Source organism: Cololabis saira, chromosome 23, assembly GCF_033807715.1.
Source record: "Cololabis saira isolate AMF1-May2022 chromosome 23, fColSai1.1, whole genome shotgun sequence".
NCBI classification, from domain to species: domain Eukaryota; kingdom Metazoa; phylum Chordata; class Actinopteri; order Beloniformes; family Belonidae; genus Cololabis; species Cololabis saira.
This window is the reverse complement of record NC_084609.1, coordinates 23,841,694-23,856,266: the sequence shown is the minus strand read 5'-3', so window position 1 is coordinate 23,856,266 and position 14,573 is coordinate 23,841,694. Positions and strand designations below refer to the sequence as shown.

At 38.4% G+C, this 14,573-nt stretch overlaps 1 protein-coding gene across 2 annotated transcripts in view; it reads left to right on the top strand.

Moving 5' to 3' along the window:
- Positions 1–14,573, top strand: part of tbc1d22a (TBC1 domain family, member 22a) — a 147,718-nt gene that overhangs the window by 115,851 nt on the left and 17,294 nt on the right. For both annotated transcript variants that reach the window (XM_061714509.1, XM_061714510.1), the window contains exon 13: positions 6,426–6,521. In XM_061714509.1, coding sequence (XP_061570493.1) covers positions 6,426–6,521 — 96 coding nt within the window. The remainder of the gene's footprint in view (positions 1–6,425; positions 6,522–14,573) is intronic.

The window sequence follows — 14,573 nt, the reverse complement described above, 5'->3', positions numbered from 1 at the left end:
TTCTCTCTCAGGACTCCACCCTGCCTTGCAGCACAGCCTACTCTTTGCCCATGCATCACCTCCAGTTCATTTTCCTGGCCAGTCCATATCCACAGGGAGAACGTCCCATCTACTGTATATTGTACTTTCAAAAGAAACACCAGATGTAATCTTCTCAAGGACCTAGCCTGCCTCACCACTGATTGGTTATTTCTATATTCCTGCCATAGCTCCTGCTAGACACCCAACAGAACGACCAGTTAAACATTTCTGTACAGGCTTTCACAATCTCATCAGTATAAACACCCTGTCCCTAAATGACTTGCTACCAGCTCCCAAGACAATCAAAATTAGACTCTTATTGAGCATAAATCATATTTATTCCTACAAATATCTGCCTTCTCTTCCAATAAATATGTCGCTTTAAAGAATCCTGGATATAACTACTTTCAAAAGGCTCATAATAACTGTAGAAGAGGTCGAGTCACAGCTGTAGCTAATTCAAGGTTTGCATTGAATGAGTGTTTCTTAAATGTGCAAGCAAGAAGAGAGAATACAAATAATTTGAAAGCTTTGCCTATTTCACCTACACTGAAAGACACACAATATTTCTGTTTTCACCCTCATGGCCCTTACAGCCCATTTTTTGGAGTTCAGTTGGTGAAAAAATCATAACCTGAATCACACGTTTGATCTCATCTTGATTCGAAACAGGATCAAGATTCCCTCAGAAATGAAATAAGTCACTTGTCAATACAATTTGAAATTTTTATCAGCTATGCGGAATCTTCTTTTTCTTTCTTTCTTCCCCACTGCCAATGTATATCTGATGATGCTGTGGTAGTTCTCCCCGACACTAGTGGACCATTTAGTTTGCAGTTTTGCTAACTTAACATTCCACTCTTGATCCTGTTACTCTAAGATAAAGTTGTTTTGTTTTGGGGTTTTTTAAAGTAGAAGAAAGAAAGCTGGTGGGGAAATAATGTTCCCAAGGATGTGAAAAAATCTTTTTAACCTCAAAAGACAAGTATTTTTCTAAGATAAGAGAGTATTTTTCCACCTTTTCATGTTCCTTCCTCTTGATGTCACTTGGCATTGTACATCTTTGACTGGTGCTTTCTTGTGGAATTTGTTAACCACAGTGTCCGGTTAGTTAGCCGCCACTAGTTTAATAGCCTTGATTTACAAGTCCCACGGGATATTTCATTCTCCACCACCGTTGGCGCTATCTCCCATCTTGACTTTGGGACTTCCAACCCATACTCTGTACAGATCTTCCTGTTCCATGTCTTCCTCACCTCCCTGCATCTTAAAAACCCAATGGGTTCTTTGCACAGACTGCAGCTGGAGTCTCATCTGGTTAGATTCCAGCTACACAGTAGTACAAGAAGTCAAGGTTAAGGCATCAGAGTAACAATAACTGTAATAGATAATGCCAATACAAAATACACAGTGTGGAGATGCCTTTTTTTCTCTCCTCCATCCCAGTGTCATCCTTCCTCCTAGAAATGGCGTCCGTAGAAACAAATGGTGCCAACGGTGTTAACCAGAGTCAAGTTCTCTTCTCTGACTATGTCTGACTTGGCAATAAAGTTTTATTCTGATTCTGATTCAAAAGTTAAATAAATTAAATGCCATCCCGACCTTGATGTCTGCAAGACAATCGTGTAACCTCGATAACTGACTAGTTTCCGAAGTTTTCATTAACACAGTTTGGTGTCATCATAACAATAGCAATACATGCCATCTTGCTTGATGATTTTCTCAAAAAGAGGCATGTATTGAGTAAGCATAATTGGTCCCAGTCTAGAGCTCTGTGGAACACCATGGATAACACATTATTCTAGTTGTGCAAATGTGTATGTACCAAATTACTACGCAATCAAAGTAACTATTACTTAGAATAATAGTCCAAAGTAATATCTTTTTTGAATTTTGTGTCCCGATATTTTGTAATACATTGTTTTGTCATCGATTATTGAATGAAGCAGTAAAATCTAAATAGAAAAGCAAAGAAAAAACAGAGGAGATTAATGTCATTTTTCCACAAATATGTTGTTTTAAGGTATGGTATAAGGTATTTAACTCAACTGACTATAGATGTTAGTACATCATGTTAGAACATTTTATTCCTAGTTTTATTCCTAGTTAACAACTCAGATATGTGCTAAACGGAGTGCATTAGAGTACTATTAAAGTCTTCTTGACCAGTCAGTGTTTTTATAAAACAATCTGAATTTGGTAACTCGTATACACATTTGTCCACTACTCTCTTGGTTTATACAGTATTTTCTTTTACCTGTGCAGTGAAAGTCTGTTTACTCAAACGCATCAGGAGTGATGGGGGATTCAGTGTCTTACCCAAGGACACTTGAGTATGTGGACCGTGGAGCGCAGGAATTGAACCACTAATCTTGTCACAAGTATAAAAAAAAAAAAAATCAAATCATCGCGACTAAGCACTGAGACCATGCATTGTTTAACAGCACCATGGCTTTTTGTCAACCTGGCCACAGTGCTGCAAAGAAATTGGGGTTTATTCCTCTTTTTCTTATTTCCCTTTGTCACAAATGAATAGGATGCTGTTGTAGTCTTGTGCAAATAAATATTATAAATTATAGCCGTATCTGCGGGGTACCTGATTACTGGCAGAGCATATGTGCTGATGGATTGGACTTTGTTCTTCCTATTAAGCTGGCTCTTCAGCTGAACATGTATATGAATATGTGTGTGCATATATATTAAATATGTGGTTTGTATTCAGAAAAACCCACATACTGAGATGTGTCTTGGCTTTAAATGGGCATGAACTCTTAAGCGACTCACATTCAATGGAGCTGTAATTATCCTCTCTCTGATGGCACCCCGGAATAAAATTAATAGAACAGGGAACATCTCATCCTTTGTCTTTTCTTCCTTCCAACTCTCCCCGCTCATGGCAGAGTCATAAAAAACAGTAAGCTAGCAAATGTGACGATGGTTGAAATAAAAGTCAGTGCAAAGGGAGGAGGATTTTCCTGTCTTTGTCCTCATCACCCTGGTAATGTATATGTCTGGGTTGTCACAGAAAAGTGAGTTATATTTTGCTTTTTCAGCTCATTCCCATTTTTTTGTATATCTGCATGGGTTGGTGAGGACATAATGCAAGAAAGCTTGAAACATGATGATAAGCCTGTGCTCATTAAGCTTTACTTAAAAAGCTTCCATGTGTTCCTAACAGTGAAATGTGGTGAGTGGCTGCAGGTGTTTGAGCTATACTGGGATCCTTCAATTACTTCATTAAGCTCTGTTTTTCAAGTTTTAGCTGAAAATATGGCACTTATACCCATTCAGTACACCATGCCTGTGTACCTATTAGGGTTGCACGGTATACCGGTACCAGTATAGTACCGCGGTACTAGAGTTTTGAAAACGGTACTATACCAGCATTTAAAAACAAACGGTACTTTTATATATTTTTTCTATGCAAACGAATTGGTAAATTGGAGCCTGTCTCTTTAAGCACGGCAAGGTCAGCGAGTGTGACGTAGTTGCAGAAGCAGAGCCGCCTCCCCCTCCCACTCGCATGCGGAGGAGAGAGAAACGAGAAGTCGCGTGTTATTAGACAGACAAAGCGGGTTGAAATAAAATTGAAATAAAAAGAGATGGCAGCTGCAGAAAAGCCCGTACTTTTGGACAAAATGGGGGCCCGAAGTACGGTGTGGAAATATTTCGGGTTCAAACCGAGCGATAAGGGCGAACCACTGAACCAGACGCACCGCAGTGCAAGCGCTGTGTCGCGTGTCTTGCAAAAGGAGGCAACACTTCAAACTTGTCCAAACATTTAAAGGACAACCACGCGGACTTGTTCCACGACTTCAGTCAAGAACGACAGCTGATAACTTTGTTCACCAGTTCACTGCACTGTCATGTCAATGAAAGAGGCACAGAGCCTCTCCCAGCCCGTAGTAAACCTACAGCAGCCTATACAGAGAGTTAAAACATGTCCATGGTTAATAAATGCAATTTTTAAAATATAAAAAAAATAAAATTACATTCTTAAAATATTTAAATAAATTCCACAGACTAGAATATAACTTTAATATATTTTTTATATTTTAATATTATTTAATGTTTCATATATATTATAAACCATTAAGGCAATGAATTATATTAATTAATATTATATATTAAAACACACTTTTGTAAAATATTCCATTAGCCTACAATATCTAATCCTATCCTAGAGGACTGTCTCAGAAAATTAGAATATTGTGATAAAGTTCTTTATTTTCTGTAATGCAATTAAAAAAACAAAAATGTCATACATTCTGGATTCATTACAAATCAACTGAAATATTACAAGCCTTTTATTATTTTAATATTGCTGATTATGGTTTACAGTTTAAGATTAAGATTCCCAGAATATTCAAATTTTTTGAGATAGGATATTTGAGTTTTCTTAAGCTGTAAGTCATGATCAGCAATATTAAAATAATAAAAGGCTTGCAATATTTCAGTTGATTTGTAATGAATCCAGAATGTATGACATTTTTGTTTTTGTAATTGCATTACAGAAAATCACAATATTCAAATTTTCTGAGACAGTCCTGTAGATAATAGAATGATCCTCAATTTATTTTTCTAGTTATGCCCATTTAATGTTTCATGTGGCCTATAGTTTCAAAACACAAACCTTTTGAACAATGAGAACAAGTAAAATAAAGCAATGGAATTCAAATTAAAATGACCATAATTAAAATACTGTACCCCCTCCCTCCCCCAATTACAGAAGTCCAGTGCTCCTGGCTCAGAGAGGGTGACACCACCCACTCAGAAGCAGGAGTTTTTGCTGCTACAGTATTTTATTTAACATCGTGACTTTAATTTGAATGGCATTGCTTTATTTTACTTGTTCACACTGTTCTAAAGGTTTGAACATTTTAATATCCCATGCCAATTATTTATTTTATTTATTGTTGTTATTGTTCCCAAAGTCTGCTTTAAAATAAAGGAAAATATTGACATTGAGAGAGTTCCACCTTTTTACAAAAAGTATCGAAAAGTATCGAAAAGTATCGAAATACATATTGGTATCGGTATCGAAACAGAAATTTGGTATCGTGACAACCCTAGTACCTATGTCAGTCCTGCTCTAAATTAGTTGTTTCATTATGTGGGAATTAGAGTACATGGAAATGCTCCTGCTGCTCACATCCATTTCTAGGAAAGGGCTGTTTTTGTTGGGCTTTTTTGTTTTGTTCTGGGGTGTTTTCTGGTATGGTTACCGGGTAGTTTAATATGTAGTTGGTACAGTGTCAGATAATGCACACTGTTTTAGATACAAATGAACACTAACACTTTGATACAACACAACCCATCACTTTGTAATATGTAATTCGGCGACACATTGAAATGTGCAGGTACTGTGACATCACAGACCCAAATTATCCAGCCTCTTCGTCTTTATCCCGTCCCACCTTCACGTCTTACTGTATTTGCTGTATTTCTGAGGTAGATAATGCAAAGCTGTGTGTGGAGTGGAGTTGAGATGCTTATTCAAGCTCCTGCTTGAATAGATGTGCAACAGCATAATTGAAACATGAGCTGTTGTTCTGTATCTCTGTGATATATTGAGCAAAGCATGCTGGACCACAGGATATTATAAACTTTTGAAAAATAATGTTATTTAAGACACTGCATTGCCATTCCTTTAGAATTGTTATCCGTATGCATCACAAGGGAATGCTATCCAAGTTTAGGTTGTACAAAAGCTTAAAACTTAAAAAAACACTGCTACAGTATTCACTACAGAGCTGTGTTGGTTTCTTTAATGTTTTCAGATCGGCCGTCCGCATCAAGAATTTTACACGGCTCTCCAGTCTGTGGTCATGCAGTTTAAGTCAATGGTTGTGCACCATGTCAACACTGATTCTCTATTTGTGAGTGAGGACATTAACATACAAAATAAAAGCACTGAATTTGGCCTTGTGTTCCTCAGATATCAGCACAATAGGCCACTTCTGCAAAGGCAAAGGCCTTAGTGTGATTAGTCATACGGGCGACCTGTTATCCAGTGGTCCTATAGTGTTTCCTCAACACCGTTTTGTCTTGTTGTTGCTGGAAAACAGTGCAATCGCCGGTCAGAGTTGTGTTTTTGATGAGATTAAAAAGAACTAGGACAGGGTGTCCCGGTAGGCTTTGCTGGGGTCACAGGTGAGGTAAAGCTGTGATACCACAGCCTTCCAGAAATCCTGACGGTGTAGTTTAAGCATTTCTCAGTGGACTGAAAATATTAATCATTAATGTAGCCCCTAGCCCTGCTTTTATAATCAACAAAGACATGGAAATCACTGCACAATACGACTCCTTTCAGCTTCCATTTGAGCAGTACAGCAGAGCTGTGGCTGTTGCATTGTTTGTTTCAAGGCTGTGAAATGTGAAACTTTTAATTTCTCTCTCACCAGGCTGAACCGGAGGGCTTCTCTCATTTCCACCTCTACGTGTGTGCGGCTTTCCTGGTGAGGTGGAGGAAAGAGATACTGGAGGAGAGGGATTTTCAGGTAAATGTATACACAACACTCAGGGGTGCTGTAAAACTTTGTAGTTCTACTTAGAATCAGGGCACTAGCAACGAGGATGCACTCACACCGTGCAGATTGGGACATACATAAATATCCCCTGCATGCTTTTACACCCACTTGGCACTGTGATATAGTGCACGTAGCTTTATATCTATGCAGATTAATCTTCTGTATGTGTAATACATTCCAGCAGACTATAGTTGTTCATGCTCTACATCCCTCTCCACTACCTTTTTAGTCATTAAATGTGCAGTTCAAAAGTTGTCATGAGTGCATTAGCCGATGACAGATGCCAGAAGGTGACTTTGGTTGCCAGCTCACTGATGGGACCTGCCTTCTTAAATGTTGCGACACAATCTAATATCACATACAAACACACTCCTCGACTGCTCTTCTGTTCTCTATTTTTCTTTGACTTTTAACCTTTAACTTTGCTCTCTCCTTTTCTCTTTTTGACATTTCGACTCCACTTTCTATTTTCATCCCACATCTCGTCTCTTAGCTTTCTTTGTTGCACGTTTGAAGCCCCTCGCATCTGTTGACTGCTCAGTAATACAAAAAAAATCAGGAGCAGAATAAGGAATTAAACGTGAAAGAACATATATATATATATATATATATATATATATATATATATATATATATATATATATATATATATATATATATATATATATGAATGAACGAAGCTCATGGGGTTGCACCAGCATCTGTGCTCAAACGATCCATGAGGTAAAATATGTCTCCAAGCTTCACAAAGAACAATAAAGTGTTACAATTGGACAGAGGGAAACTTTGATTTGTTTATGCGCAGCTGAATGGTCTCTTTGGAAGTGAGCTCCTCTTGTTTCCCCATCTAAAGCCTAAATGCTGTTTTTTCATGCAACATAAAGCCTCCTTTGAGCTTATTTAGACAGTGGTGGTTGTTGGCCCTTGTTTCCCCTTTACTCTGCTTTTTATTTATACACTATCAGGAAAGCACACAAATACACCCGGCGAAACAAATTTAAGAAGAATTTTCTCCTAATTCCCTGTAGTTCTACTTACTGCCTGGCTCACTATACAGACTACTAAGTGGTGCGCCAAGGGCAAACAATCCATCCTCATAAAGATGAGACGGAAAAGATGAGCCGAAGAAGGAGGAGAGGATCAGGTTGGCAATGGGAGTGAGAGCAGATTAAACTTCAGAGCAATGGAAAGGGAAAGAAAAGTCTCTATATGTATGGCAAACACCCCGCACCATGTTATTCCAACGATACAATGACATCTACAGTAGCGTTAGGAAATGATCAATTAAGGCTGACTGAATTGGATTAGAGTTCTAACATTATGGTGGCTTTAAAAGCAATAACCACCTTAAAAAATGGACTCAACAAACAGAATGGTGTTTATCTCTGGTTTCCATGGAACTGAAAGCAGAGCTTTCTCTTGGAGGTTGATATCTTCATTTAGAGGATGGATATGTGAAGTCAAGGAGGATTTCTATGTAATGAGGTCCAGAGATTCTGTGTAAAAGAAATATTTTAATAGATGCAGCTCAAATTAATCAGCTTTCAGTCTGAATGAAGAGTTTGAAATTTCACTGGCCTCTGCATTTCCTGTTGTTAGCAAGGCTGATATTACAATAAAACATAAATAGTACATATACACACACACACACACACACACACACAGTGGAGTTTTCTGTAGTCTCCTTCATTGATGACAGGAGTGAAAACAAACAAATTGTCCAAATAAGAAAGGATTTTTGTCTTTAATTTCGATTGACAGGATGAAAATCCTCAACCCTCTGTATCTAAATTCATGAAGAGATCTCTTGAATGGGAATTTTGACACCTGATATAAACTCCAGACTCATTTGTCTTGAAGTAACAAGGGAATGGACCTCAATAACCATTTCATTTCTTTTCAGTCAACTTTCTTGACTTTTTAGCCCATGAAAATTGAGGATCTTCATTGCTAAATGATGAATGTCATATTTTTCTGAAACCTGAAAGCCGGCACTTTGATCACATTGATTGTTTTATTTCAAATCAGTTATGGTGGTATAAGACAAAATTCCTCTGGACCTGACCGAAATAAATGTTAGAAGATTTTACACGTATCGCTGCTAAGTTACAGTTCAAAGGCTTGAAATTCAGACATCAAGACGCGGGAGCCTGAAGACGTGACATCAGTTTACTCATCTCCAACAGATCTGACTCTCATATTCCTCTTTTCTCTGGGAGGATTGGTGTTTAGAAATATTGAGTTCTGATTATTCTCTGTGGCTGCTGTAGAACCGCTCGGCTAACCTTTCCGTTGCGAGCGTGTCCGTTCTATCAATTCCATGTGCTATTGAATAATTTTTTATCATTTTGAAGACAAAGCAGACAAACTGAGAGCGGCCAGAACACATTCATTCATTTCTAAAGTCGTTTTACATGTCAAGCTATAATGGAAAAAAAATATAGTCATTTAAAAAAAATCTGGTCCTCGTCCGCTTTAAGAGTTAGGAGAAGTGATCAGCACATCGTGTCATTTATGTGATTAAAAAATAATCCATAACACAGATGCGTGGGTGATAAAACTAAATGATTTAGTAGCTTGTTGGTCCACTTTCAGCCATTGGAAAGTTGTTTTCTACATGACCTTATCAGTCTCTGACATTGCCAGGGAGGAATTTTGGCCAACTCTTCTTTACAACATTTACTTAATTTATTGCGGTCTCCGGGTACTCTTTTACTCTTTAAGGCCACTACGCAGCATCTCTATCAGGCTGAGGTCTGAGCTTTGAAAAGGTCATTGAAATACCTTAAATATTTTCTTTTTTATAGCTCACAGGAAGGACCTTTCCCCAGTGCCGTATATTTAGTCGTGTTTTCAAACGTTTCCTTCTTTGTCGTCTCTTTACAATTCAGCGAGGAAGGTGGAACTTCACAGTCGGGGTGAGAATCAACATATGTGGTAAAAGTTTACACTTTTAACTAATCATGGGTTTCTCTTTCATCAAAGCAACCGGTCATATAAGGACAAAAAACGCGCACAAAGCTCATACTTGCTCATAAGACGCAGCCGAATGTCATCCCCGCCTCAGTGTTCAACAAATCTATGCGTCTCTGGCTTCCCCGTATGTCCGAGTCCGATGTGTTTACTTAGTGGAGGACACATGACCTCATGGCGTGTCTGTGTCCTCGGTTTAAATACCGTATGTTTGTCCTTTAGATCAGATGCTTTTGTATTGGCAGATTGTAGTTAAAGCGGAAACTACGCTCATTTCAAACACAAGTTACTCTTTGCAAGAAAAGGGGGGAAGTAAGGACTTCTCCTCCGAGCTTCAGTGCTTTAATTCTGGGAGATTTCTGCCTCTGATCCATTGAGCCTCAGACTTTAAACGTGGTCCTGTTGAACAAACCTCATGTCTACACGCTTTATCCAGCAGCCCCCACAGCAGCATTCCTCTCCCAGGATTCCTTCTGTTACTAATTTCATATTATTCTGTTTCAGCCACTCTCCGCAGGGTCATCCTTTATTTTCTCGCAGTCTCTTTATTTCCTTCATTCTTTTCACTGTCAATCTCTCTATTACATAAGTTTTCCTTTTCTTCCCTGTCTGTTCCTCAGCAGCGCATCAATACATTGGTCCCGGCTGAAATGTTTCAGTAATTATTTGATAAATATTTGAGAATGCTGTTAGCAAACACTAAGCATGCTCAGTGTAACTCACTGTGTCTGGAATGTGTTTGTGCAATTAAGCTTCTTATCTATTTGCTTTTGTACATTCATGTGATTCTCATGCTGGAAACCCCTGGAAACCTCTCTGACATGGTGATGAAAGTCCTCTTTTTCTGCACATGTACACGGAAAAAGTTGACTCTAGTAGAACATTTGTAGTAGGGCTGGGCGATATGGACCAAAAGTCATATCTCGATATTTTCTAGCTGAATGGCGATACTCGATATATATCGATATTTTTTCTGTGCCATAATTGGGGTTTCCCCCAAAGCATTATAGCATAGCATCTCTGTTAGCTTCATTTTTTTCTGAGGCAAACCCTTAAGAAAACAGTCAGTTTTAATACAAAACCTTGTGCCAAATGTCACACAGGTACCTTTATTAACAGAGGTCTGCACAATATCAAAATGTATAAAACAAATGAAATAAAAATAAAGTGCCTGCATATATAGAATAAAAATGCTTCTTGAATTAAATAAAACAAATATCCCTTTCCTGCATAACAATTAAATTAAAATACACTGTGCAATTAATACAATGTAGACAGTAACAGGCAGACTTTTCCACTGAGGTTGACAGTTGTGCAAATAACAAAACATTTGTGCAAATCTCAAATAAAACATTCAAGTCAATTTGTCCCAAAATAAGCTATATCAAAATCATAAAAAAAAAAGATTTTATTTATTTTTTAATCGATATAAACGATATTGTCTCGTACCATATCGCGTTTGAAAATATATCAATATATATTAAAATCTCGATATATCGCCCAGCCCTAATTTGTAGGTAGTATTAGAATCTAATTGCTGGTAGGATATTGTTTTTCTGTTGTTTCACTAATATAGGCAACAAATGTGAAACACTTGTGCTCCTCAGCAGTTAGGTGACGTTCCAACGTTAATGCAACTATCCAACAATCAGGTCTTCCTGCATATTTCATACAAATTTAAGGAGGCTATATAGTAACGAGGCATAATCTGAAAGCAAAATTGTTGTCATTACAAAAGGGATATTAAAAGTGCTAAAATATTTAGCTAAAAATGTTTACATTTGTAGCTTTATCTCCTTATAGAGATAGAGGTTAAATCACGTTTATGATGCCAAAATTTATGACTGAAACTGATCCAATGCAGGCAGAAGACTACAACATAGGGCATTTTGGGTAAACAGAACCTAAACAAACGCCTGTGTAGTGCGAAGGCTGGGAGAAATATGTCATGGTCAGACGTGGAGTGAGATTGACGTAAAAGCTCTTGCAGAAGTGTAGTCAGATGAGAATATATCCCGCTGGTTAGCACTCGCAACGAACTAACGATGACGTTTACAAACTCACTAGTGGAAAAGTGGCGCTACCTTAAAGGAGCATGAGGCAGGATTGAGGCAGGATTTATGAAAAAAAATTCGTATATGTTTTAAGTTTTCTCGTAATAATGTCAGATGAAGCGTTCCAAACCAAAAAGAATGAGTCCTCTAGCGTATCTCTCCGTTGCCTTGAACAGGCTGTGTGCTGCAAAATGTGCTGCAATTGTGACCAGAATTTCCCGCGCTGTCCTGCGGATGTGACGTCACATGGCGCTGCATGTGCGTTCTCCCCGTTCTCCCGTGCCGGCTTCACTGTTGGCTGCAGTACCCCCAACGGCCGTCGTGGCGAAGGGTGGCGCTAGAGAGTCTCATTTCTTAAGAGGAGCCTCATGGTGGATTAACTACAAGGTGGATGGAGTTTCTTCAGGATTGTTTGTCTTGGCTCCTCCGTCAGTAATTCTTGATGCAGCACCACCATAGGCAAGGAGGGGAATGTGTTAGTCAGAAAGTTTGTTTCGTTTGACACAAGTGTGTGAAAGCAAATTTGGAGCAGCTGAAGGTTACAACACTGGAACCGAGAGCCCAATCGTACCGATTCTACCTTTAGGTGTGAAAACAGCCTTGGTTGCCTTCGCCATGATGTCCCTGTTGCTCTGTGAGCTAGTTTCATCGTTGATGTGCAAGATACTGCTGTAAAGCGAAGGGAAGTTAAAGCAAGAGACGACCAACAGAGGTGTTTTTTTACCCACAGGAACAGAAAAGCGTGGGCGCTAAATGAAGCTCCCTCGATATGATCACATTTTCTCTTAAATTAAATTCATATTCAGTGTCCTTTGTTGCAATTTAAATATCTCGTCTAAAGCAGTACAGTATGTAAGGCAACTGAATTTGTATAGCACAACTCGAAGTGCTTCACAAAGACATTAAAATGAAAGAGCGGTTCATAAAAGAACATAAGAATGAGAGTTTTTAGTTTAACTGTAAAAGTGTCCAGTGTTGAAGCACATTTAATATCCGTCTGTGTGACAACATATAACTAAACACATTTTCACCCTGTGTGGTTCTTACTCACGGTCCAGCGGCTGACGGCCTCCTGGGGAGTTCACAGCCCTGCTCGGTCTAAGTTCTACAGAAATGTATTTGGGCTCCAAAACCTTTATTGATTTGTGCTGTATTTTCAGTTTAGAGAAAGATATTAGGATGCTTGTTATTTGACGGATCTTAGTGAAAGTATGCAATCCAACCACGAGTGAAAGTTTTGGCCAATTACACAGCTTAACGGTGCTGTTTAATTCAGAAACATGTATGCACATAAGCTGCACCCTTCCAGCAGTACAATAAAGGCTTCTCCCCATTTTCAATCAATCTGCTTATTATTACACTGATTTCTAATTTCCTCCTGGCCCAGAGGGAAATGTGTGGTTTCTAGTTAGTACAGTACAACATTTTAGTACAGTACAACATTACAACAGTTTGTGGTTTCACAGCTGTAAATTATTGTTTTGATCGATTAGAGCTTTGGTGAGTCGGCAACTTCCATACCCCTGACATACATTGGTAAAACTTGTTAACTCAAAAGGTTGCATAGCTTGTAAAAGCTGTTACGGGTATTTGATTTAAAAGTTGACAGGATTCGAAAATCGCAAATGTGAAACAAGTTTTCTTTTCTTTTTTTTTTTTTTTTCAAACTGCACAAAGCTTTTTTAGATTTGCTCAGTCACTGCAGGATTGTCACTCACTGCAGAATTTAAAAAAAAGAGCTAATTGACTTTAATAAAAAAGTGGAACACAAGGAGCAGCCGTGTATGAAAAACTGCTGGTGAGTTACATTCTTTTGGTCCTAAGAGGGAGTACGAATGATTGATTCAGTTTAATAGTTTTAATTAAAAAATGCATTCAGCAAGTAATTTAAAAAGGATAATTCATGAATTCTTATCAAACGTAGTGACAAGAGTTACAGTGACTCTCCCCCTTCTGGTCGCCGGGGCTGGATTGGTTAATGTGAAAAAATGAAAAAGTCGTGCGGTACTCCCCAAGCAATCTGCCTTTCCCCGTTCCACCTCAGCTAGCACACTTCTGCTAACCACCAGCCTGCGCTGCATGGATAAGTTCATATGGAAACACACTTTTATGCATTTTCTCTGTAATTCAAAGCAACATGCTCATGGATGCAAGAACACAAACAGGCACATAAAACGTTCTTTCTCCTGCTGTGCAGGGGGTTTTCAACATTAATGACTTCTCTGCTGCATATACTGACTTTAAATCACACGTGAGTACACAATTATCGGACTTGTGGGGAGCTGTTATGCTGGCATTGCTTTGCTCTGCTGTTTTTAGAAGTCAGTGCCACCAACATGCTACTAAAGGACTCCATCTATATACCTATGAAGAAAAAAAAAATCTTTAAATGGGTTGGAATAAAAAGCGTGTTGTTCCTTTTAATAGATTTTTAAAACTGAGTATCAGCTTGAGATTCATATGGATGAGGGTTCATTTCACTAATGTCTACTCATAAATTACATGCAATTGTGGTTGTGTACTCCATGTCCGTATGTCTAATGTGTATTTAACAAGTCATTGATTCTTTTAATGCTGAATCAAGACACTATCATTCATAAAGCACATGACCACACTGTGAGCATTGCTAAATAGTGTCCACAATCATGACAATCCCCATAAAGGGCTTTCAGACTGACTATTTCTTTCCAGAACTGTTGAAATTAGTACTTCTCTTATTCGGTCCGTGCCGTAGAGATCCATTTGTCGCATCTTTTTCACGTCTTGCCATCTCTAATCTCTAAGGGTGCAATCTATGACATGACTGAACGGCATAGTTAAGCAGTGATTGCTTGAACACCTGAATACAGCACCAGCTTTTTGCAAAAAAAAGAATGCCCCAAAAAACTTCACTCTTGACATTAGGCTAAAGAAAGGACACTTTATTGAGACTTTTTCTGAAGGTAGAGATAACAAACTTAATTGCAGGGAAGGTGTGGAAGAAGTAAATACAAAC